The following is a 23,097-nucleotide window of genomic DNA, read 5'->3' as shown; positions in this document are numbered from 1 at the left end:
TGAAGGGAAAAAAACTATCAGTTTATCAGATAATCACAACTCCCAAAAGTTTTATAGTACCACAATCTTTGGAGGTTGAGGTAAGGAGCAGATCTTTAAATAATGAAAAAAAAAGGTTCAAAAACAGGCAACCATTAGATTCAGAAATGTGAGAACAGTAAAATAATCTACATGGCTTCTTTCAAAAACAACTTAATAAAGCAATTCAATTTTCCGCATAAAGAAGTTTGACTAACTCCTGACTAGTGGAAATCAATAATTCATATAGAAATTCGACTATCTCCTGAGTGGAGGAGGGCCACCTCGACCAGGCGCAGCCCTACCAGCAGCTTGAGCCTGGATGAGAAAACAAATTATGAGAAAATTTCAATTCTTTGAAAAAGAAAAGCATAAATGACAATAATTTAAAGCTGAAAAAGAAAGGTCAACTAATTTTGTATTTCTCCAAATTCTATCATCGACATTTCTTAACACATTGTAACTCTGTGATAAAAGATAGCAGTACAAGAAAACATATCAATGAAAGAGAGAAGGTGAGAGCATCTCTCCCTTTACCAGCCTCCATCTTTGGTATGTTTCTTCATCTTCTATCATGTCTATGATCCAAAGAGCAAAAAAGTTGATTTTTTCTTTTCATATTGAAAAAATATTCAAGCATCCAGATCAATAGTAACTATGAGTCTATGACATGTGGTCATTACGAATTGATACTGATTGAACACTCTTTTCTGTAATGATGATTGACTTTTTTTTTTTACAACAACTCTAGCGTGAGATGGTAAATTAAAATTACTAAATTAGGTCAGACATTTAAGCATTAATTGCAATTAAATGTTTTATGCTTTAAAATCCACCAATTTGGCCTCACATTTTAAACTTTCGATCAGCACTTTATTTCTGTTGACTGTTTTCTGTTGAGATTTGCTTTTAAGCCATTGGGTTTTTTTTTTTTTTTATCTATTGACATGAAGAGTAAGCCCACCTTTTTTAGCATAATACAATATAGGTTTCTCATTAGATCTCATAAGCCAATAAAGGTCGATGGCTCTCTCATTCCATTCATGTTCCTTGCTACTAGGGCGTAGGCTTTAAGTAGGACAACAATAATAGGATAGGGAAAGAGAACCTAAAATGAGGGAAGAAAGGAATTATATAAATATCAACTATTAGATCATTACTTCCATGTTCCTTCATAAAGGTTGGAAATTCAGCAACTCTAGCGTGAGATGGTAAGGAATTGTGAAACACAATTAGCCCTACTGCAAGAGGTACAAGTCTAAGTTGCAAGAATATAAAAAGCTCTCGTGTTTATCAAACAGGTTGTTCAAATAATAGGAGTTCAACTTGGCTTGCAGCATAATAACAATATTTTGCTCTCTGATACACAACAATTGCATATGTTGTTGATATTTTGGACATATTTTGGACTTCGTAGGAAAAGTATTGTTATTCATGATCTGAAACGAAATTTATACAGTAGCACATATTATAACAGTAGAGAGTTATAGTGTAGTTACAGGCGAGGATTAAGGACAGGAAAAGGAGAAATAATATTCTATTCATTTAATTAAAATGTGAAGTGGGTATAATGCTGTCTTATATAGGACGATGTGACAGCAATAGAAAACTGAAGCACTGAATAAGCGGTTGTGATCATAGAGGTAATTTTGGCTAATTGGTGGTGATAGACAGTACAAAATGTGATGATACACAGCAGCATTTTGTATTTCCATTAATCTGCTTAGTGCTGTTGTCACCGTCACTCAAAGTGAGGAATCACTTAGAAGTTGGAAGGGATCATTGAATGGGACTGCATGAAAATATCATCCAGCTGACCTTGAGCGGCAATTTTGTGGACTGTTATTTGCGTTCTCTTGATGCAACCACAGATGAAATGAAAATCGATTTCTATGTATTTGATTCTTGTATGAAAAACTAAATTGTTGGTGAAGGTTATAACAGAGATGCTATCACAGTACCAGAGAGTGGTTAAGGCTGTCAAGATATTGAGTTAGTAGAGCAACCGGTAGAGCCATATGAGTTTGGTGGCCACCATGGAAAGTGCTCTGCACTCATCTTTAGTGGATGAGCATGCCACCATGGATTGTTTCTTTACAAACAATGAGATCATAGTGGAACTGAGAAGCGCAAAGCAGCCAAATGTAAACTTAGGATCGGGGAAGTCACCAGCTCAATTAGAGTAACCTTGAAAGTGTAGTGACCTGCCGCAAATGGGGAGGCTGTAGATGATGGTACCTTTGATGTATCACAAGACACGGTTGAGGAGTTGGAATTGGTGAGTGGGAGAGTGATGCATATACTGGTTGAGGTGGTTGACACCATTAGGGCAGATACATTCAGGTTATTGTCAGGTATTAAAGGGCTCCGATGATGCCTGTATAGTACAATTGGAATAGCTACTGTTGAGTCCTGTAGAGGATTGTGATATTAAGGTGGTGGGGTTTTTGCAAGTTTTACAGTCAATCAAGCTAACATGATTGTGGCAGATTGTTCAATGGTTTGGATTCCTAAGAAATATGAGAGATCTCCTAGGTGGCGCATGCCCGCATGCAATACCTTTGCTTAAAATTGGCAATTAGGGTTTGGATAGTATTGTGCTTGTTACCTGCAAGGAGGATGCCCTTGACGCATATAAGAATGCACATGATGATGTCATAGTGGTTGTAGAGTAAAAGGGAGGGAGGTATCAACTGTGCCAAAGATAGAAACCCAATGTGTTGAAGATGATCAGAGAATATGATGAACCATTACCGAGGAGTTTATTTAAGCTCATAAAGCGTTTTACAAATGAGGACAGGACGAAGATGGTGCAAGTTGATGAATCCCTATGGTTATACCGTGTAGATTATTTCATGAAGATCCCCCTGTAATAAGGCATTAGAAATGTCAAGTTGGCTAACTACCACCCATGATGAAGAACCACAGTAATAAGAATGAAGATGGTTGGCATTTTAGCAATGGAGCTAAACGTCTCAATATAGTCAACATCTGGCTCCTATTATAGCATTGTGTGATAAGTCAAACCTTGTGGTGCACAATGGCACTATCAGAGTTATATTTGGATTTGAACAGCCATTTGCTCTCGAGGATATTTTGATCAGGTTCATTCATTTTAAAGGGCTTGGAATTCAATAGGTATGGCCTGCCACCATTTATTATCTTTGCCTATAGTGGTGCATAGGTGGTTGGGGTCATCATGAGATTGAGTGGGGTGGAGCAGGTGAAGATGTGTGCCAATTTGAGATGCCCAATTTTGAATCAAGTTTGCATTGAGTGGGTAGAAATGTCGGGATGTCGTGGTTATTGAGGGGAGATGTGAAGGAACCAATAGGAGGAGCATGCTGTCAGAGTTTGTGAGGGTTCATACCAAGGCATGTTAGTGTTAGGATTTGGCAATATGAGGGTGTTGGTATTGAAGTTGATGATTTGGGTAGTGCCTCTTAGGCTGGAATAAAGTTCAGAAACTAAATGTGGGGGAGGATGGTGACTAGCAAATGGTATGGTTGAGATGAAAAGGAAATTGAAGTTCATCAAACATAAGGTGTCAAGAAATATATTTTTTTTTTCATTGATGAAATTGTGGCATTTGTTTCCTTTGCAAGAGAGAGATTATCCAAAAACATATGCAAGGAGCAGACTTAAGTCCAAGTTTTTTGGAGAGTGCGACTGGAGCCAGGTGTAGCATAAACATTATAAAATTTTGAGGTGCAAGTAATTGGGTTCTTTATTTTGAATTAACTTGTAGGGAGAAGTATTTTGAGTGTTAGATAGTAGGTGGCTAACTAAGCGATCAGGCCAAAAGCGGTGAGTTAGGTTAGCTTCATGTAAGAGAGTGTCATTGGCTTTTATAATATGTTAGTGTTTTCATTTTGCTATGCCATTTTGCACAAGGGTTAGGCATGTAGTTCGGTGGATGATGCCACATTTGATGGAAATGTTTTGGAAAATAGTATTGTAATTCACCTCCAATATCTGAGTGGAAGATCATGATTGATTTGTTGAATTGATTTTCAATTAGTAGCTTAAATTCAAGGAATTGAGTCATCCTTCAATTTTGAATAGCATTAAATAGTCCCAAGTCCCAACCGAAGCAAGAGAAATTATTTATAATGAAAATGTAATATTTCTAGTCTTAATTAGAAATAATTGGGAAAAGGTCCTCATACATCTAATTGAATCATTTATAGAATGTAGAACTAAGAGAGGTTGATAAAGTAAAGTGCATCTGATGGATTTCGCTACATAAAATGAGTTGCAACGAAAATATTTTACAGAGGCACATAGAGTAGGGGGGTCATTTTTGTTGGGATGAAGAAAATGGATGTTGGTGGATTGATGTGCCTATTGTGTCAACGAGTTGAAAAGGGTGTTTAAGTGAGGAGAGCTAATTTGATTGACTATGATTTGAGCTTGGGGGTAGCCGAACAATATATAATCCTTAATTGCATGGACCTATCACAAAAAGAAGTTTGGTCTTCGAGTCCTTGATAGTATAGCAAAAGGCATCAAAGGAGATGGAGTAGGAATAATCAATAGCCAGTTCATGAGTAGAGAGGAGGTTGTGTGAGAGATTAGGAACATGTAATGATGTGATAGAAGATGCTTACAAGTTGGAGTTGGAAAGATGCCTTGACCGGTATGGGAGATAGATATGGTTTGGTAATTGCGAGAGGGACTTGTTGATTGCCATGGTATGGTTGGTGTTGAAGAGCTGAGGTGGTCTGAGGTTAAATAAAAGGTGGCATTGATGTTGAACAACCATTCCTCGATGTTAGGTGATTTGCCAATGAACAGAGTGTGGGTATTGTGATTGACATTGTTGTTGTAGCAAAGGTTGGTGCGGTGTTAGCAATTATGGGCAAAGCAATCAATCTTGTCACAAATATAGCATTTGATAGGTGTAGAGGTTTGTTTCCCACCCCTGGCTATAATAACAATGTTTTGTCCTATTAGGTATGTTGGGGAACCTCGAGTATTTTAGTTGGTGTGTCATCCGCATCCATGGTTGCGAGTGGTGATGAGAGACTGTTAATCATTCAAGGGCTGAGTGAGTTGGCGATCTCAAGTAACCTCAGTGGTAAGATAGGTTTCTCCGTTGTAAAGCAACTACTGGGAAGTAATTTTGTGTGTATTATTGCCTTGAATGTTTAGTAACTTGGAAGGAGACCGTTTAGTGTATAAAGTATGCTATCATCATAATCAAGGTAAGCCTCAGCCGCTGCAATGACATCGACATGTCTTTTGATGGCCATGGATTGACCCTTCATTGATATATGGTGTTCATTCTTGAGTTACTTAATACCGAATTCAGTTGGTTAACTACAACCAGCATTTGATGGTTTGTCAGATGTCATGGAAAGAGAAAGGATTTCCGAAATATGGCAATTAGGAGGGCGATATGATGGTATAAGGATGTGGCTAGTTTGGTAAATAAGGATTCAAAGCTAATATTGTGGGTTGATGAGGAAAGTGTCGCCTTTTTCAACGATGGTTTTGGAAGTGCATGGAGTGGATCCATCCAAGTAGCCTTTAAAACCATTGGCTTGGGAGAGTTCCGAGAAACTATGACTTTCAAGTCGTGTGGTTCTCGACTGAGTTGAATATGGAAAACATTTTCAATGTTGGACATGAGAAACTTCAATTGGAAGGGCCTGGGAGTGTCCATTTTCAACATTGTGTGATTGTGGTTGTTGTTGTTGTTTGTGGTTGATGTGGCCAAAAGATTCATGGAGCTATTGGCGATGGAAAGAAAGCAATGGTGCCATCACGCAAGTGTTTTAATACCATGACAATAAGAGATAGCCATAGTATAGTAACAAGAGAGGATTAAAGACAGATAAAGGATAAAGAGTATTAAATTCATTTGATTAAAATGAACAGTAGGTGTAGTGTCTTATTTTATAAGAGGATGTTGCGGCAATAATTAACTAAAGCATTTAATAAGCCAATGTGATTAAAGAGGTAGTTTTGGTTGAGCTGTGTTCATAAATATAGTACAAAAGGTGATTGGTTACACAACAGCATTTTGAATTTCCCTTATCTTGCTTAGTGTTGTTATCAACATACTAATATAATTTAAATAATTTGGCGCGGTCTACAATAATTAGCTAATACACATCAACGGTATGAGAACTAAGCAAACTATAATAAGCAGCAACTTCAGCATAGGATTAAAGACATTTATCACTACATTGTTGAATAGCTATAGCTGTGAAAAACAAACAATCACTTTAGGAAAGAACCTCAATAACCAATATTAAAGCTACTGATGTGGTCAAATTTTTATTTTATGTTTTTTTAGTGTGTTTTGGACATAATGTAATTTTATTTTGTAAGGCCCTATGATAGAAATCTACCCATGATCATTGCCAGGTTGGGTGCTCTCAGGTCAATACACTCCATCGCATTTCCACTTGTGTTTTCTTGCTCCCTTTATCATGTGTTGTTCGGTTTTCTCTTTTTTTTTTCTCTGCTATCTGCTTGGATTCCCTACTGGCCACTTAGTTTCCCTGCTGCTGGCTGCTCGGTTTTCTCTTTGTTGATTCCTATGCAAGAAGTTTTAATGTGAGCTGAATTTGGTGGTTTTAATTAGCTATTTTGGTGGCACATTTATGCATTCTATTAAATGTTATTCCCCCTTCTTTCTCCTATAAATTATGGTTGAATTCTGTTGTGCAAAGAAGGGTTTTTTAAAAGAAAAAAAAAAAGTAAACTCGAGGGCTTTTTAAGATTGCGAACTGGTCTTCTCCCTATCCCCATATTACTTCGTGATGAGGACATCAACAGGAGATTCTGGCGCGTTTATTAGAGGAAGCACCGAATATCGATGGCTATGATTAGGAGCTTATATCTTCGACATATTTTATGTATTAGTTTATTTTTATTTCAGTTTTTACTATTTTTACCCTTATGGGTGGTTATTTGAAGTTGCAGCCCTAAGGGCATTTAATTCATTGGTTTTCTTTATGTTGAGGCCTATATATATGTCATCTCTATTGTATTTGGATGATGATTAATAAAAAAAAATATTAGATTTATGTCTCTTACGTTTTGGAGTTGTAGAGAGAGTGGTGAAGCCTTGGAGAGGCCAACCAAGTATACCCAACAGCCCAATAACGGGTGAGCTCTTGGTTTTCATTTTTTTTATTTTCTCCTCCCCCTTCTCCTCCCAAACCGACAGCCCTCACACCCCTACCCATCTCCCCTAACCGACAGCACCATATCCCCACCCCCTTCCCATCACCCGTTGGCTCCCAACACCCCGCCCAAGCCGGCCAGAAACCCATCAGGCACCCTCCACCCGCCGGTCCCTTCCTCCACCACCTAAAGCCGCCGACACATCCTTCTCCCCCACCGTAGCCGCCGGCCACATAATTCCCTCCAAACTTTTGAATTCGAATCCACCATAAATGCTTTCTTAAATTAGCCCCATTAATTTAGGGAGAGAATTAAATTCAAATTCAAATATTTGAGTTTCAAACTCTTCTTAAATTCCCCTCCTTCAATTTAGGAAAACCCCAATCAACTTAAATCGAAAATTAATTTCAGATTTAAGTAATCAATCTCCTTAATTGCTCGGGCCCACCTCCTTAATACCTAACCCCTTCTCTCCTTGGCCAACCACTCCCACCTCCTCTCTCTAATTAATTAGAGCCCATGAATTAAGGATCTAATTAATACAACCCTCTCCCCACTTTCCCTCCTAATTCCCCAATTATTTCAAATTCAAATTTTAAATAAACATAGCCCTAATTACCCATCAAATCTGAAATTAATTTCAGATTTAATCTTACTCTTCCTCCACCACAAAACTCTAGAATTCAAGCCCCCTCCTCATTCCCCTTCCAAACCCCCCATTGCCTGGCCGAACCCCATACCCATCCCCTCCTCTCTCACTCTCAATTTTCCCTCTTTGGAAAATCATGCATGGCCAACCCGGACGTCAGCCATGGGTTTGTCTTTGATTCCCAATGGCGTGTAGACGTCTTGAGATCGCCGTTCTTTGACATCAACGTGGAGATCGACGCAACCATTGAAGAGTACGTGGATCGAATACTATTTTCCCTATCAACCGCCATCGACGACTTCTACCTTCCAACCCGGTGGCAAATCCTACATCATCCACCTAGTCCTCTTACTCCTAGCTTTCTCTTGGACGGTATTGTAAGCTCCCTCCTCCTTGTGGTGACCACATCGGTAATGTTGATATCTTTCTTCCGCAAACCCTAAGAGACCTCGAGTGAGGGAAACTCAATGTGAATTATCTAAGTATTAACCCGTGGATTTTTGTTAAGCACATTTGGTTTCACTTATATGTTTGTCCTGTCTTCAAAGCATGTACTATTGCCTAAGCAACATTGCAACTAAGGATTCCTAAATCTATAATTGTGAAACGTTAATCTTTATATTGGCTAGTTAAGCAATTATTTTATTATTTCCGAACAATTTCGACGCCATTTCACATCATTTCGTCTTGATATTATTTCTACTTCTTCTCTCAACGGTTTCCCTTCCACTTGTATCTTTCTTCTCTAAACTATTGTGAGTTAAACCTGAGGGTTTCTTCTAAGCTTGCAAATTATTTTCTACCTTCCTGCTACTTCTTCGTTTCGGTCTTTTTTCTACTTCTTCTCTCCATAATTATGGATCATAATTTATGTGGTGGCCATCTGTTTTGTCCTTTCCTTTGAGCACATTTTCCTATTTTGTGATGTGCATGTGAGATGACCATTAGTGGTTGTTCTGAGGGTATTATAATTTGTGTTTTGTTTCTTTGTTTTCTTGTGCGACTTCCTAACCATTTTCCCACTTGTGTTTCATGCTAAGTTTTCATCATTTGGTGTTTGTTTATGTGTTATTGAAAGGAAGTATTTTATTTGCATACCTAGTATCCTCATACTTGGTTTCAGAGACTTAGGTTGAATCATATATGGAAGCAGCCTAAGAAATAATTTGACGAAACAAATACCTCACATCATCTTTTCTTTTCTTTTTTTACTTTGAGGCCTGTATATGAGGGCCCTAACAATTATATGATGATGATTAATGAAAATTTTGCATTCATGTTCTCTTGACTATTGAGAGCTCTAGAGAGAAGTCCCTAGGTGAAGGCAAAAGCAACACCCAACAACCGCAGGAAGTGTCCGAGCTCATGGTTAACTTTCATTCTCTAATTCCCCTCCACTACTCGCCAGACACATCCTCTCCAGAAGCCACCGGACAATCCCAATCCCTTCCTCCTCCGCCCCACAAGCCGCCGGCCACCCTTACCAAACCGTCATCCAAAATCCCTCCCCTAGCCGCCGGCCCTAAGCCCTCCTGCCCCAAGCCCTAGCCGCCGGCCACCCTTGCTCTCCTATATGTGTTAATTTCCTAATTTAGCACATTATTAATTTGGAATGTCTCCTAATTTGAATTCAAATGAATTTGAATTTCAAAAATTTTCCTAACTGATATAAACATATTTTAATAAGTCCCCCCAATTACTATAAATCTGAAATTAAATTGGATTTTATTCCAATTCCATATTCAATGCATGTGGACACATTCAATGAATGTGGACACCTTTCTATCCCACTCCCTTTGGTCAGCCCCTCCCTCCCTCCCTCTCTCTTAATTATTTACTTCCCCAATTGGAACTCCAATTAAGGAGGTAATAGCTGCCCCTCTCCTCTCTCCTCCTCTCTCCTATCTTAACCAATCAAAGGCTCCATCAATGGGCCGCCCCTTCCCCCCTCCTTTCCCTCTTTGCATTAAAAAATCAAATTTCAATTTATCACATTCAATTCCAACTTAAATGTGAAATTAAATTTCAGATTTTGGAATTTACCTTCCCTCCCTATCCCATCTCTAAAATCTGAAAATTAAATTTAGCCCCTCTCCTAGCCTTGGCTGACCACCCAAATCCCTCCCTCCTCCATTACATCCCTTCTCCCATGCTTGATATGTCATCTAAGGAAGAAGACACACAACTTCCCTCGGCCTACTTGCTCATGAATGGCCGATTCGGAGCATGATCATGGATTTATGTATGACTCTCAAGGACGAGTAGATATTCTTCAGCCTCCCTTCTTTGACATCAATTTCAAGATAGACCACTCCATCGAAGGTTACATCAATCGGATCATCTTCACCTTGACAGACACCATCGACGAGCATCAATTTCTCGTTCAGTGGCAAATCCTCCATCATCCATCAACTACCTCCTTCTCGGTTGGATTTTCCTTGAACAAGACTATAAACGCTTTCTGCACTTTGGTGGCATTATTATTATTGCATAAATTATTCTCCCACTAAAAGCCCTCAAGAGTGTGAGTGAGGAAAACTCAAGGTGATTATTCTAATTGTTAACTGGTGGATTTATGTTAGTTGCACATTAATCTTTAATGTTGTTTTGATGCTATTTTAAGTTTCCAACTAATCTACTTTGTAGCCGCATGCCAAAGCAAACAATAACTAAGGGTTCCTAGAATCTAATCTGGTTAAACAATAAGTTTTAATTACAAAGTTTATCAATTTTTTTATAAATTTTCCTATAATTCCTGCAACTGCTATATTGTTTCACAAATCAGTCGATTAGGGAAAGTAAAAAAACAGTTCACAAATGACATAAAATTATTGCATGTCAAAAAAAGTTTTAAGTTGGTAAAGTCCTATAAGTTATGTCATTCACAATAATCACTCGCTTATTGCAAATAATGAGTTCGACAAAAATGACATGCCACTAAAGACACTTTGATCCTTCAATCGATCTAAGGATTATGTTCCAAGGCACCTTGTCTTTAGGATTGGAGTTGAACCAATCATTATGTCCTTAGGGTAATGAATGGATAAATGTTAGCCCTAAATGTTATGAATAATAATGTCGAAGAACCAAAATAGGACACAGGATATCTTCGAGATTGGGGTTGGAGCCAATCGGAATTCTAATGCAACCTAGTGTTGATTTCCATAGGTTTTATCTTACCATGTAGATTCAAAATGATCATTGTTTTCTTTCGCCATCACTACACATAGATCAAGTAAGCTATCATGGTATTCTAGATTGAACAAGGCTCAAACAAATATTTCTTAAGGGCTTATCAACTATATTCACTCTTAACACAATTACGTAAAGCCACTTGACCTCCTTCCGCTTACCTTATTAAATTTATTCATTATTTAATCCATATAATTCAAGATGTCAATCTAATATAGAAATTATGTACCGGTGTGGCTTTTTTCACAATCATGTATCTTTCATTTACAGTTTGTATATTATTTTTTATTATGATTAATTACTTTTATTTATCATTGTTAAAGGATATATTTTTTTCTCTCAATTATTTTTACACCTCCAAACTCCGCACTCCAGAGCCTATTCTCTTTAAAATGAAATTTCTTTCATATAACATTCACTTTTTTATTCTTTTGTCTCCTAATGCTAAGGCATATGCTTATGATACTTGTTATATCAAATGTAGATGCTTACTTCAAGATTTACCATAAATCATTCATAACTTCTTGTTACATCTTAGAAGAAATATTCCATTTTTAATGCTAATAAACCCTCTTTCATTTTTCTGTATTCAATTACAGAATAATATTCTATGAAAATCATTAATCACTTCACATATAATATTAAATCATTATTATCATTTTACTTATCCCAAATATTTGAGGTATGATTTATCAATAATAACTTTTCATTTATTTCTATTGAGTGTTGCCTTAGGTGTTAAACCATTAAATCTATCATTCGCAAATCATTTTAAACAACTTCTATGCATATCACATTTGGTATACCCATTTTTCTTCCTAGTCCTCTGACATTAACTTCATTTACCCATCTAATTGATGCATTTTCTACCTTTTATTATGCATGTCCAAATCACCTAAATATAGTTTAAATTATCTTATCTTCAATTAAAAACTAGATGTCACTCGCATCATCATTTCAATAATTCTTAGTATATTATCACACATTCATCTAAATATTCTCATTTTCGATGTGCTCAATACAACAATCAACAACTTTAATATTATTGCCCAACACTCAGGTTTATACAGCATGCCTAATTTAATTGCATTTTTTTGTTAAATTTTATCTTTAATTCTCTAAAAGTTCACCTTCATAAATAATGCATGAAGCACATCACGTTCTAGCCACCCTACCATACATAGAAGCTATATACTCATATATATCTCTATAATTTTGAGTAATAAATCTATGATACTTAAATCTGTCATACCAATATATTATTTTATCTTCTAATAATATTAATTACTATTTGTTACTATCACACCCATTAATTTTGTATAGCATATATTAAATCTTTCTTGTACTGATTACAAACCATTCATCTTTTAATTCCTTTTTATGTTGTTAAAATATTTCACTTATCTCAATACATTGTTGTTGTTTATCTCAACAAAGTCTCCCTAATTAGAACTACATATACAAAAACCATAAGCCAAGAAACCTCACAACGAAGACCCTTTGAAAGCATTTCATAATTGATATAAAAAGATACAAACTCAATGTACATTATTGATACAAACCTATTATAATTGGTAACTTTTTATCACTCCATGACTACTTCTAAGACTAGTCAATGTTTCATTATACATATACTAATTACTTTAACATAATTTTGACACATATCTTACTTCTTTATTGTGCATCAAATCAACTATGATAAAACTTAATCACATGCCTTATCAAAATAAATAAAAATCGTTGGATCATGCTCTCCATTCTCTATACTACATTACTTGCCTTACCACAAATTACTTCCATGGAATTTTAACATATGGAAAAAGTCAAATTAATTCTCCAGAACTACTAGGTTTTTTCCAATGTCTTTGTTCTATTACCGTCTCCCAAAACATCATTATACATTTGATTCATCCACAATTATTACAATCTTGAGTATCTCCTTTATTCTTGAATATTGGTACCAAACAATTTTTCTGTAATCACTCCGTCCCTAATCACTTCACAAACTCTCATTACTAATGTACAATCTATTTTTACTCGCAAAAATTTTTATGATAACATTTTTATTAGAACTAACCATCTTTTACTGAATCAACCTAAGCTCAACATTGAAATATCCAAAAAAAATACTATTAATCTTTGATAACCTATTTGCTAGCAGCTTCATGTCCATTTAAATCCCCAGCAAAAATTATCATTTAAATCTTAGTATACATTGAAGTAATCTATATATCAATTCGAAATGTATTTCTTTAATTTTTTCACTAGATCAATTTTGGAGCATAAAGATTCACTGCTTGTATAGTAGAAATAAGCTTAATAATGGTAATAATAAACCTATCAACTAAAGAAAACTTATTGTTTCGCTTCATTTCTGCATTGCCTTCTTATTTTCATTCCTAATATTAAGTTCCCAATATAAAATAGCTTATAATCTACGCAACTCCATTTGTTGCCTCCTTCCATTAGTTTCATTTTGCAATATTTCTTTTCCAAATTTTAGCAGCCTTTAGTATTTAATATTGATATTTGAAGTTATGAAAAGTCGTGAAAATAATTCAACATTCAACCTCTTATACTGTATAGTAGAGCCAACACAAACTTTCTCAACTTCATTATTAGTCATATCCCAACCATTTGGGTTTAACTTTATGAATCATTAGTTTTCATTCATTTATGTTCAGTGCCATCTGAAGTGTTAAATCTATTCTTTGCAAATCATTTTGAATAATTTTATTAATAACAAATTTACTCTAACACTTCTCCTTTATAATCATATAACACTGATATTATGTACTCACCTAATTGGCAAATTGTCTACTCTTCCTCTACCCCTTCTATTCATTTAATGATTGGATGTTTTGCAAACTTACAAGACATAAATCAGAGAATTTGAAAAAAAAAAGGAATAAATCATCTCACCCGCCAGTTTAATCTAATTCTCCGTTATTCAAATGATAAGTAAAACAACCAATCACTCTTGATTCAATGTAGAACTCAAAACATGTCACTTTCATTGGTCTCTAAAATAAGATTATCAGACAAGTTGTTAAAATAAACACATGCAAAAAGTTTCATTAACATATAGTGCAGTATGAAAACCCCCCACCAACACCAAGTTTTCAACCACCATTTTTTAACTTTAAGAAAAAACAAATAGAAACCCATGCATAATATATGGAAACAAAATTATCCCTTTTTTTTACCTTTTCTTTTTGGTTGCTAATAAAATTATGCTATTTAGGTGTATGAGAAAGAGAAAGGTCCATGCATAACTTTACTTCATGCCTACATTTTTGAGGTAATGGTTGTGGTAGTGGAAATGATGCTAATGATGATGAGGGTTGCCTTTTTCAACTTTCAGGAAGTCTATGATAATTTGAGCTAGTTTCTTAAAAGTTGGGAAAAGTATAATGGTGATGATGATGATGCAAGAACATGCACATAAAAAGTTCAAGCGTATGAATGCATGTCCATACCTACATATGCTTGCACACAAGATGTTGGATAGACAAAGAGTATTATTTCAAAAGAAAAAAGAAAATCAATTTTCTGAAAATAAACTTACTCTTGCACGCATTGCGACTGCACGGCCACGCCCAACACCAAGAGAAGATCCTTTGCCCTTTACAAAATCCAAATAGTTAGTATGAGATCCCCTTGATCAAAATCAATGAAACAGTAGAGAAAAGCTGATGGAAAAGGAAACAAGAATTGACTGCATACCCTGATTCTTGCATCCAAACGTTTGAACATTGGAGCATTCTTTAGCATATCAGGTATGACCATAAATCTGCAGAAAGTTCGCAAGTTCAGTTTTAAAAACTAAGAAAAGAATATGTGACTTAAGGAAATAAATTTTATCTAATACCAAAACTTACCTGACTTTACTTCCTCTGATGAAAACATGCTCAAGTTGTGACACTTTACCATCCTGTGTGTAATTCATAAAATGTACTCTTTCAAAACATTAACAACACAGGACAGCAAGTTGTTGATTAAGATGTTGAGATACATAACAAAAAGGAACATAACATTGATAGAGTAAAAATAATAACAAAATGGTCGGTTTTAACACAACTATGAATTTTCAGAGTTGGCTACACCTATAGGATCGGGCTTTTGAAACTGTCTTCTCAATTACTAATCAAATTCAACATTAAAATTTCCAGGGAGGAATTCAAAGCTGGATCCAATTGATTATAGCAATGTGACAGATCAGAGAAAACCATCATTGTGTGTGTATGGGGTGGGACAACACGGGGCAAGCAGATTTTGAAGGATGCAGACACCGTGATCCATAATATATCTTTGCAGCAGATGTAATTTTGACAGCAGTAAGAGTTGAAAAATAATAAAAAGTACAAAAAACATAACAACTCCTTCATGAACCCGCTAAACTGAAAGCAAAGTGTCTACAAAGTAGACTACAGCCCAAAACCTAACATTGACAGAATTGGCAATTCAAAAAATGGAGAAGGATGGACCAAAGATCATAAATGTTTATGTTACCTTAATTCAAAATGAGCAGCAGCTAATGGAATTCAATTTTTTTAATTAAATTTTTCACCTTTGCGTTGGTTTTCTGCTTTTCCAACTGTCGTAATGTGCCAAAGAAGTACCGCAGAAAATTTTTAAAATAATCGATTGAGGTTTCGTAGTACCATTGATCCTATATCTATCGCAGAGTATACTTTATCAAGAAAAGTGAGCAAACTTAACATGGACAAAGAGAAACAACAAAACTAATACGAGAAACAAAGGCGGACACATTTACCAGAGAGCAAAAGAAGGCAAAACGAAACCTAACCCCACCCCTGTCCAAGCGCATCGCGTGAAGAAAGAGAGGATAGGAAGAAAATAAAAGGAACCTTGGCGGTGTATGTGATGTTCTCGAGTTGGCAGTTCCAGTTGTCCTCGCACTCGATCATGCTACCTCTATAGAGCTCGCCGCTCTTAAGCTCCACTGTCACGACGTGTCCCGCCGCCTCGTGCAAAAGCTTCACCGGAATCCCAAGGCTCCGGCTCATTTCGTTTCACTCTCTCTTGTCTCTGTTGGGCAGCGGAGCTTCGTCAAGTCATCCAAAAACCCTAGTCTTCACAGACAATATGTTAGCAAACCTTGGAAAAGAAAATCTATAAATCATTAGACTAATGCCGAAGCTTGTAAAATCGGACCAGTTCGACGGATTCAACGGGAGTCGAACCAAATGGAATAAATAATAATAATTATAATATTATTAAAATTTGATAAAACTAATATAATAATATCATTATTTAACCTAAAAAATTTTCATAATTCTAAAAATTTAGACTCTTAATAATATGAAAATCTAATAAAATTAAATGAACAATAAATATTAAAATTATTTAAATAATGTTTAAATAAAATAACCATATAAATATGATTAAAAAATAAAGAGAATTCAGGCATAATATTATTTTATAATTTTAAATTTAAATATTTTTTATTTTTTTTTAAATTTTATATTTAATCTAAATTTATTTTACATATAAGTATATAATTTAATATAAATTTTTACTAAATGATTAATTAATGCTTGGTATATAATAATTTAAAATTTTATATATTATTAAATAATTTGTGTTATATTTAAATTAATTTAATATTTAATAAAATAATTATATATTAAATTAAATTATTTAAATAGATTGTGTATTGAACCAACCATTCTTAAAAATCGGGACTTTACTTTTCCTTCTTGAGACTAACACGAGATGTAAGACATCCGGTCAAGCTTGAAGCTATGAGTCTCTATGGGCCTCAGCTCCACCTCTAGGAGGTTGGCTCATTTAAAAGTGCTTGATAATCGACAATGATAAGTAGGCAATCTCATTAATCCAATTTAGGGTATTCAAAATACTTAAAATTTCTTAATAAATCAAAATTTGATAAAAAAAAATGCGAGATTAATTTTTAAAATTGTATTGAAATCAAACTTATCTAATAAATTAATTAACTATTATTTTCAATACATCAATGTTTTATTTGAAATTTACGGAATCTTAAGAAATTCATAATGGCTTCATTCCAACTTCTAAAATTGTGATCTTATTTGGTATGGTTTATTTTAACATAATTAATCTTTGATAAGACTTTAGAAATGTTTATAGTTCTAGAACTTTCTAAGTATTTCAAACCTATTTTTATTTAAAAAATAATTAAAAAATATAAAATTAGGAATGTATATTTAATTAGGAATGTAATACTTCATGTTATTTAAAAAATATAAAATTAGGAATGTATATTTAAGTTCCTTAAAATGCGTAGGCAACACTTCATGTTATTTATATTAAAATTTACGTGTGATTTAATTCACTAAATTAATTTTCATCCTCTTTAAATAATAAAAAAACACTTTTGAGAGAAGTACTAAAGTTAAATTATTTAAAAACACTAAAAAAATTACATCATTGAATTTAAAGTATATTAAGACCAGCTTCAAGCATTAGGTGAGATACATAGAGAATATTTTATGATTTATTTTCTAATTATTAAAATTCAAAAAAAATCTCATTATTATTTAAAAATGTTAAAAACCATAAAAACATATTAATGGCACTATTTTAATTGACCTTTAGATCATTTTGTTGGGCCACTTCACCTTAGGATAAGCTTTAAGAATTCATGGCAGCATAATTTATCATAGGGCTAATTATATTAATTAGTATTTTAGTCCTCTATTATTGTTTTAATTTTTCAACAATTAAGAACAAGAATTTTATAATGGACTATATCTACCCTTCAGGTTTTTATATAATGTCACATTTCTTTTAAACTTAGGTTATAGGGTGATTTTTTTTTTTATATATAAAATGAATTATGTTCACCTTTTCTGTTCTTTATGACATTTAGTTTTAAAACTCATAAAATCATAAAATGAATTGGGGACCCTTAAACCATTATTGATTAAACTAAAAAATTATGAATATCCACATTCTAGCATATAACTTGAATATCAAATACTTAATTAGATAGCCGCCTACATAACTTAGCATATAGTACTAGATAATATGACATTGTGCATCCTAGGCTAGGTATAATTAGAGTTTCATATTTTCATTACTTGACTATATGATGTAATGATGGGCTAGCTATAGTACTTGATAGTAACTAAATGAAGTATTAATGCATAAATTCTATTACACTGCCTTTACTAGTCTGGGTCAGAACATGTGTAATTGCACAAGCTTTAGTGGGTATTACATATTTTGCCTTGATGATCAAAACATATGCATGTGCAACCTCATTAAACATTATTGAAGTTGTCAAAAAGCATTATCTTGATACCTTTAAATTATCATAATGATTGGTCATGACTTCAAGGTTATTTGACCCTTATAAATACTCATCATCACCTAACTTAAATGGGTTGCTTGAATAATTAGTTGGTTGGAAAACTACTTTTATAAAACCTTTATAAAGAAATTCAACACAAACTGCTCAACTTATCTTCATTATTAATTTTTGTCTCTATCGATTTATCTCCATGTTATAATTCTCTCTTAGAAAAACTCATTCTTCATTTAAATTCTCTCTCACTGGTACTTATTTATTTATTTTTATCATGAATATGTACCTATAAGAAGTACACCATGTTCTTTATGTTCTATATAGGGTAAGGAATAAATATTACGATTGTCCCTATAGTTGATGTTGGTCCTATTGAACTATGCTTCCTCCTTTGTATATAATTCATTCCTTTGTTTCCTTATGGAGTAATTTGGGCATAATGTTTTCCTACTTTACATTAGTATCAAACCTCAATACATGTGTTCTTTATCTCAAACTCTCGAGAAGAGTTTGCATCACTTTTAACTAATGAACACATAAGTATTAAAATAGAAACTTAACTAGTGTTGGAGGAAATTAATGCATAATTGTAATTAATTCGAGTGCATATAAGGTTTGTGCTTTGGTCATTTTTCATGCATGATTTTAGTAACGTGATAATAATGTAATAGGGAGTCTTTGAGTTAACTTATTTGGGTTGAAGGAAAGAGATATAGTGCATGGGATATAGAGAGAGATAGAGAGAATGAACAACATAACATAGAGTAGTTCAATAGTCTTTATCTACATTACTATAACGGCACACTAACTCTTTGATCATGATAGTAGTTAGGGTAGGGAGATAATTGGTGATTCTATTGGAAGGAAAAGATTTTGTAGAAGGAGAAGAATATAAGAAAAAATAGGGAACCACCCCTTATAGATTAGCTGAGTTAAATCCTCTAAGGATGAATGCTAAGATTGGAACCCTAATAAAAACCTTAAGACATTTATTTCTAATTAATGCACTTCCCATGCGTTGTATGTCCACTAAGCACTAGAGATCATGGAGAAGGTGATGGATATGAATATAAAATATGATGCATCGCATTGTGAGATCACAGGAAAGTGAGAATTTTGACGTACTTTTTGGTGTTTGTAGACTGCTCTGACAAGCATATTTTGAGTAGGTGAGACTTGGTTACCTAGAATAGTATTGGTCTAGGTGGATTAGTATTAGTTAAATTGTTATGCCCCGAAATCTATAGCAGAAGAATTTCTTCCATTTTTATTTTTAATATTTATGTTCTCTATTTTTAATTCATATTATTATCTATTTTTTGTTCACAATCACACTCATTTATAATCAGGTCACCATCAGTCAGAGCTGACTAATTGCATCAAGTAAAATATAATTAAGTATGAAGAGAGAAACACAAAATTTCATTTTTATAAACCACATATGGTAGCTGCTTTGCACCGTATTTCCAATCTTATGCTGCAACTCAACCAGAAGGAAAACAATAAGTATTAAAAATGACAATGCATAGAAATAGGAGAATATGAGTATAGGAGTATCTTCTTTGTCAACAACAACAAGAGCAGCAACAGATGAATATCATGACTGCTCCAAAGTCCAATATCTCAACCAATGTAGCAATAGATGAATAACATGAACTGAATTTGCAAAATATGATAAAGAAGCTGCATATATGTAAAACAAATAAATTGAAGCTAATGCTTGGACTTAGAATTGAAATTCAATTTGTCAGGTTTAGAGAAAAGGTCATTACCCCCTTGGTTTCCTAAATTGAACATCCAAGGGGAGTTGTTTTGGAAATTTAAGGTACTACCGGAAAACACAGTATTACCGTCGGATCTTCCGGCAAAATTATATCCGTCGGTAACTATGACGTTTAAACCGGCGTCTTATGCAACGGAATTATTACGACGTTTTTTCCGGCGGAGTCAGCGTCGATAAGTTTATGATGCCCATGACGCTGGTCTAGACGTCGGAATACATAAGCGTATCATCTATAGCGTTGTATTTGGCGTCGGTAATAACCGTCGTATTTACTGACGGATTAGACGCCGAACATTTTAAACACAACGAAATGTTTTCGTTGACATAGATGCCGGTAATTATTCCGGCGGTTAATACGCCGGAACGCCCGCCGGCGAAAGCCCTATTTTCGAACCTGCGCCCGTCTGGCATTTCATTTCATTCTAGAAACGACATATTACTGGCGTCTTTTCTACATTACCGTGGATTACGTCCACCGGTAATGACGGGTTTTCTTGTAGTGAGGGAAGGACATTATGTCTAAGGCATAATAAGAATGTCTGAGGCATAATAAGAATCCCACCAAACTAACTAAAGCATCAAAATGTTGGTAAACCATAGAAATTCCCACCATACCAAATGAAGTTAACATAGCATAACATGCCAAAGACCAAAATGTTAGCTGTAAGTAAATAACATAAATTCATCTTGAGGAATATCAAGTCAACGTTCAAAAATGCCAAAATAAAACTAGCCGCTAGCTTCATCATAATTCATAAAGCCACCACTTTCAAATGCTCCCAATTTCATCATTTTAACACTAGAGAATAAGCACAACAAAGAAGCACCATTCGTTGAAAAGGTGACTTTTATGTTATATTCTCACATAACGTGAAAAGTTACAAAAGGTAGAAGAAATTGAGGAATTCTAATTATTGTATAGCATAGAAACTAGAAATTATTATTTATGAAGGTAGAATGAAAAAATGCACAACATAGCAGCAGAATGTTACCTTCATATGCATATAGGCTCAACTTTACATGAAGTTCCTGTGATTAAAATAAGAATCAAATTTCATTTCTTAAAGATCCCAATAATTTATTATCAATCATTTAATAGTTCAACAGAAAATCCCTAAACCTCAGTTGAAGAGAAATCTTGTGATTTTTACTACTAAGAGAATAAAGAGGAATTGAATCAAAATTCCAGGTACAAACAATAAGAAAGAATTGTAATAGGAATCTAACAACATTTTGAATAGAATAATTTTCTTAAAGATTTTAGAGTAGGATAATTAAGGGTGTAATGCTACGGCCAATACGACTTAAAATGCATAGAAATAAAAGAATAGGAGTATAAGAGTATCTTCTCTATCAATAGCAATAACAAATGATAGCATGACAGCTCCAAAAGTCCAAAAATGTCAGAATAAAATTACTCGTGAGCTTCATCATAAAGCCACCACTTTCAAATGTTCCCAATTTAAGTTTGATCGTCTATAGATGCAATAATTGGTATTGAAGATGACCAAACACTAAACTCATTATTATGCATTGATAATTGTGGAAGATTGGGCATTGCCTCTATGGAATTAATTTATTCTGACGAATTTTGTAACATATATATCTTTCAAAAAAATTACTGTTAGTGAGTAATCATATATCATTACAAAATAACATTATAAGGAGGTGCATCTAAACATTACCAAATACCATTACAAAAATCATAATACATTATCTTCCTAGAAACTTATGCAAACAACGAGATGATGTTGGAAATAGTTATCCTAAAAGCTTTTGATAATATATTAACGGATCATCATAACATATTCAAAATATAATATTATTATTTTAAAATATAGCTTTTCTCTCAAAGCTTTAACTGTGAAATGCACCTTTCCTTTTTCCAAACTCAAAACTCTAAAGGACAAACTGATAGGAAAATGAAAGCTTTGATCGAAAGATGCGAATTGCCAATCCACCACCATGGTATCTAGTTTCTGATTTCAATGCAATTCAACGACACCATAGGAACCAGCGAAAAAAAAAATTGAAAGAAAACCAAAAAAAATACTGCGAGATGTGTTTGAGGGTTATGAGCATGGGAAAAGAGATCAGAAGTCAGAAATACTATGATCAGTGATTTACATTAGAAGAGAGGAACCACAAAAAAGGGAAACAAATGCCAAAAAAAAAAAAAAAGAGATTGAATAAACCTGCAAGATGGCTGTCATATGTTTTGGAGGATTGAAGGGAGGTAGGAGAGAAAACGACGAAGACGAATTTGTATGTCCGTTTAGATCGGGCATGAACGAGTAAGGGACGAACGACGTAGGGGAAGAGGAGGGTTTCGAACACAAGAAGAAAGTGGGCTTCGGTCCTTTCGGAGCAACGTAAGAGCAAATAGGGTTAGGGCAACTGAGAATGAGAAGCAATATATTATCTTTGTTTGTGCATGTTGGAGCGATGTAAGTCTTAACTATCTCAATATACCATTGTACACCTGTTCGTCTGATTGCTCAAATAACAAAATTAAGAATGTTATTAATTAGTAATTAATTTATTATTAATAATTAAATGACATGTAAGAACATAATATCAATTAATATATAATTTATTATTATTATTATTATTATTATTATTATTATTATATATATATAATTAATTAATTAATGATAATTAATCGATCTCGATATCAAACATTAATCGAGTTTGCTCATGAGTTTTATATCAATTGTGTTCATAAGCTTCTTATTGAGCTTCACATCGAACATGTTTACGAGCTTTAAACAATCTTGTTCACAAACATAATCGAGTCAGACACAGTTGTTCAAACTTGTTTAATAACGCATAAAGTATTTACGAAAATGTTCAAACTTGTTCTACTAACTAATTAAACGATCAAGAACGAGCTCTTATCGAACCGAGCCACGAGCAGCTCGTCAAACCCTCAGTTCGCTTGCAGCCCTAACTCCAACCTCCTTAAGAAAATAAAGGTAAAATATTAAATAAAGAAACATA

The 23,097-nt window shown here is 34.1% G+C and overlaps 1 protein-coding gene across 1 annotated transcript; it reads right to left on the bottom strand.

Annotated features, from left to right (window-relative positions):
- Nucleotides 1-67: 67 nt before the first annotated feature.
- Nucleotides 68-16,156, bottom strand: LOC110098550 (small nuclear ribonucleoprotein SmD3b). The gene is made up of 5 exons (XM_020825412.2): nucleotides 15,871-16,156; nucleotides 14,881-14,933; nucleotides 14,726-14,792; nucleotides 14,568-14,624; nucleotides 68-336 (listed from the first exon to the last, which is right to left on the bottom strand). Exons 1-5 carry the CDS (start codon nucleotides 16,027-16,029, stop codon nucleotides 277-279), a joined length of 396 nt encoding a protein of 131 aa, XP_020681071.1. The 5' UTR covers nucleotides 16,030-16,156; the 3' UTR covers nucleotides 68-276.
- Nucleotides 16,157-23,097: the final 6,941 nt, after the last annotated feature.

The sequence above is a fragment of the Dendrobium catenatum genome, unplaced genomic scaffold (assembly GCF_001605985.2).
Source record: "Dendrobium catenatum unplaced genomic scaffold, ASM160598v2 original_scaffold_268208, whole genome shotgun sequence".
In the NCBI taxonomy this organism is placed as follows: domain Eukaryota; kingdom Viridiplantae; phylum Streptophyta; class Magnoliopsida; order Asparagales; family Orchidaceae; genus Dendrobium; species Dendrobium catenatum.
Note: the sequence above shows the minus strand (reverse complement) of the source record. Positions and strands in the feature narration are given on the sequence as shown.

Bases quoted from the DNA above. Each gene is read 5' to 3' on its own strand.
- LOC110098550 (XM_020825412.2), bottom strand. From the start codon at position 16,029: ATGAGCCGGAGCCTTGGGATTCCGGTGAAGCTTTTGCACGAGGCGGCG. The intron at 14,793-14,880 runs GTAAGTTTTGGT...AACTTTCTGCAG, and splicing joins ATCAGAGGAAGTAAAGTCAG to ATTTATGGTCATACCTGATA. The intron at 14,625-14,725 runs GTATGCAGTCAA...GATTTTGTAAAG, and splicing joins GTTTGGATGCAAGAATCAGG to GGCAAAGGATCTTCTCTTGG.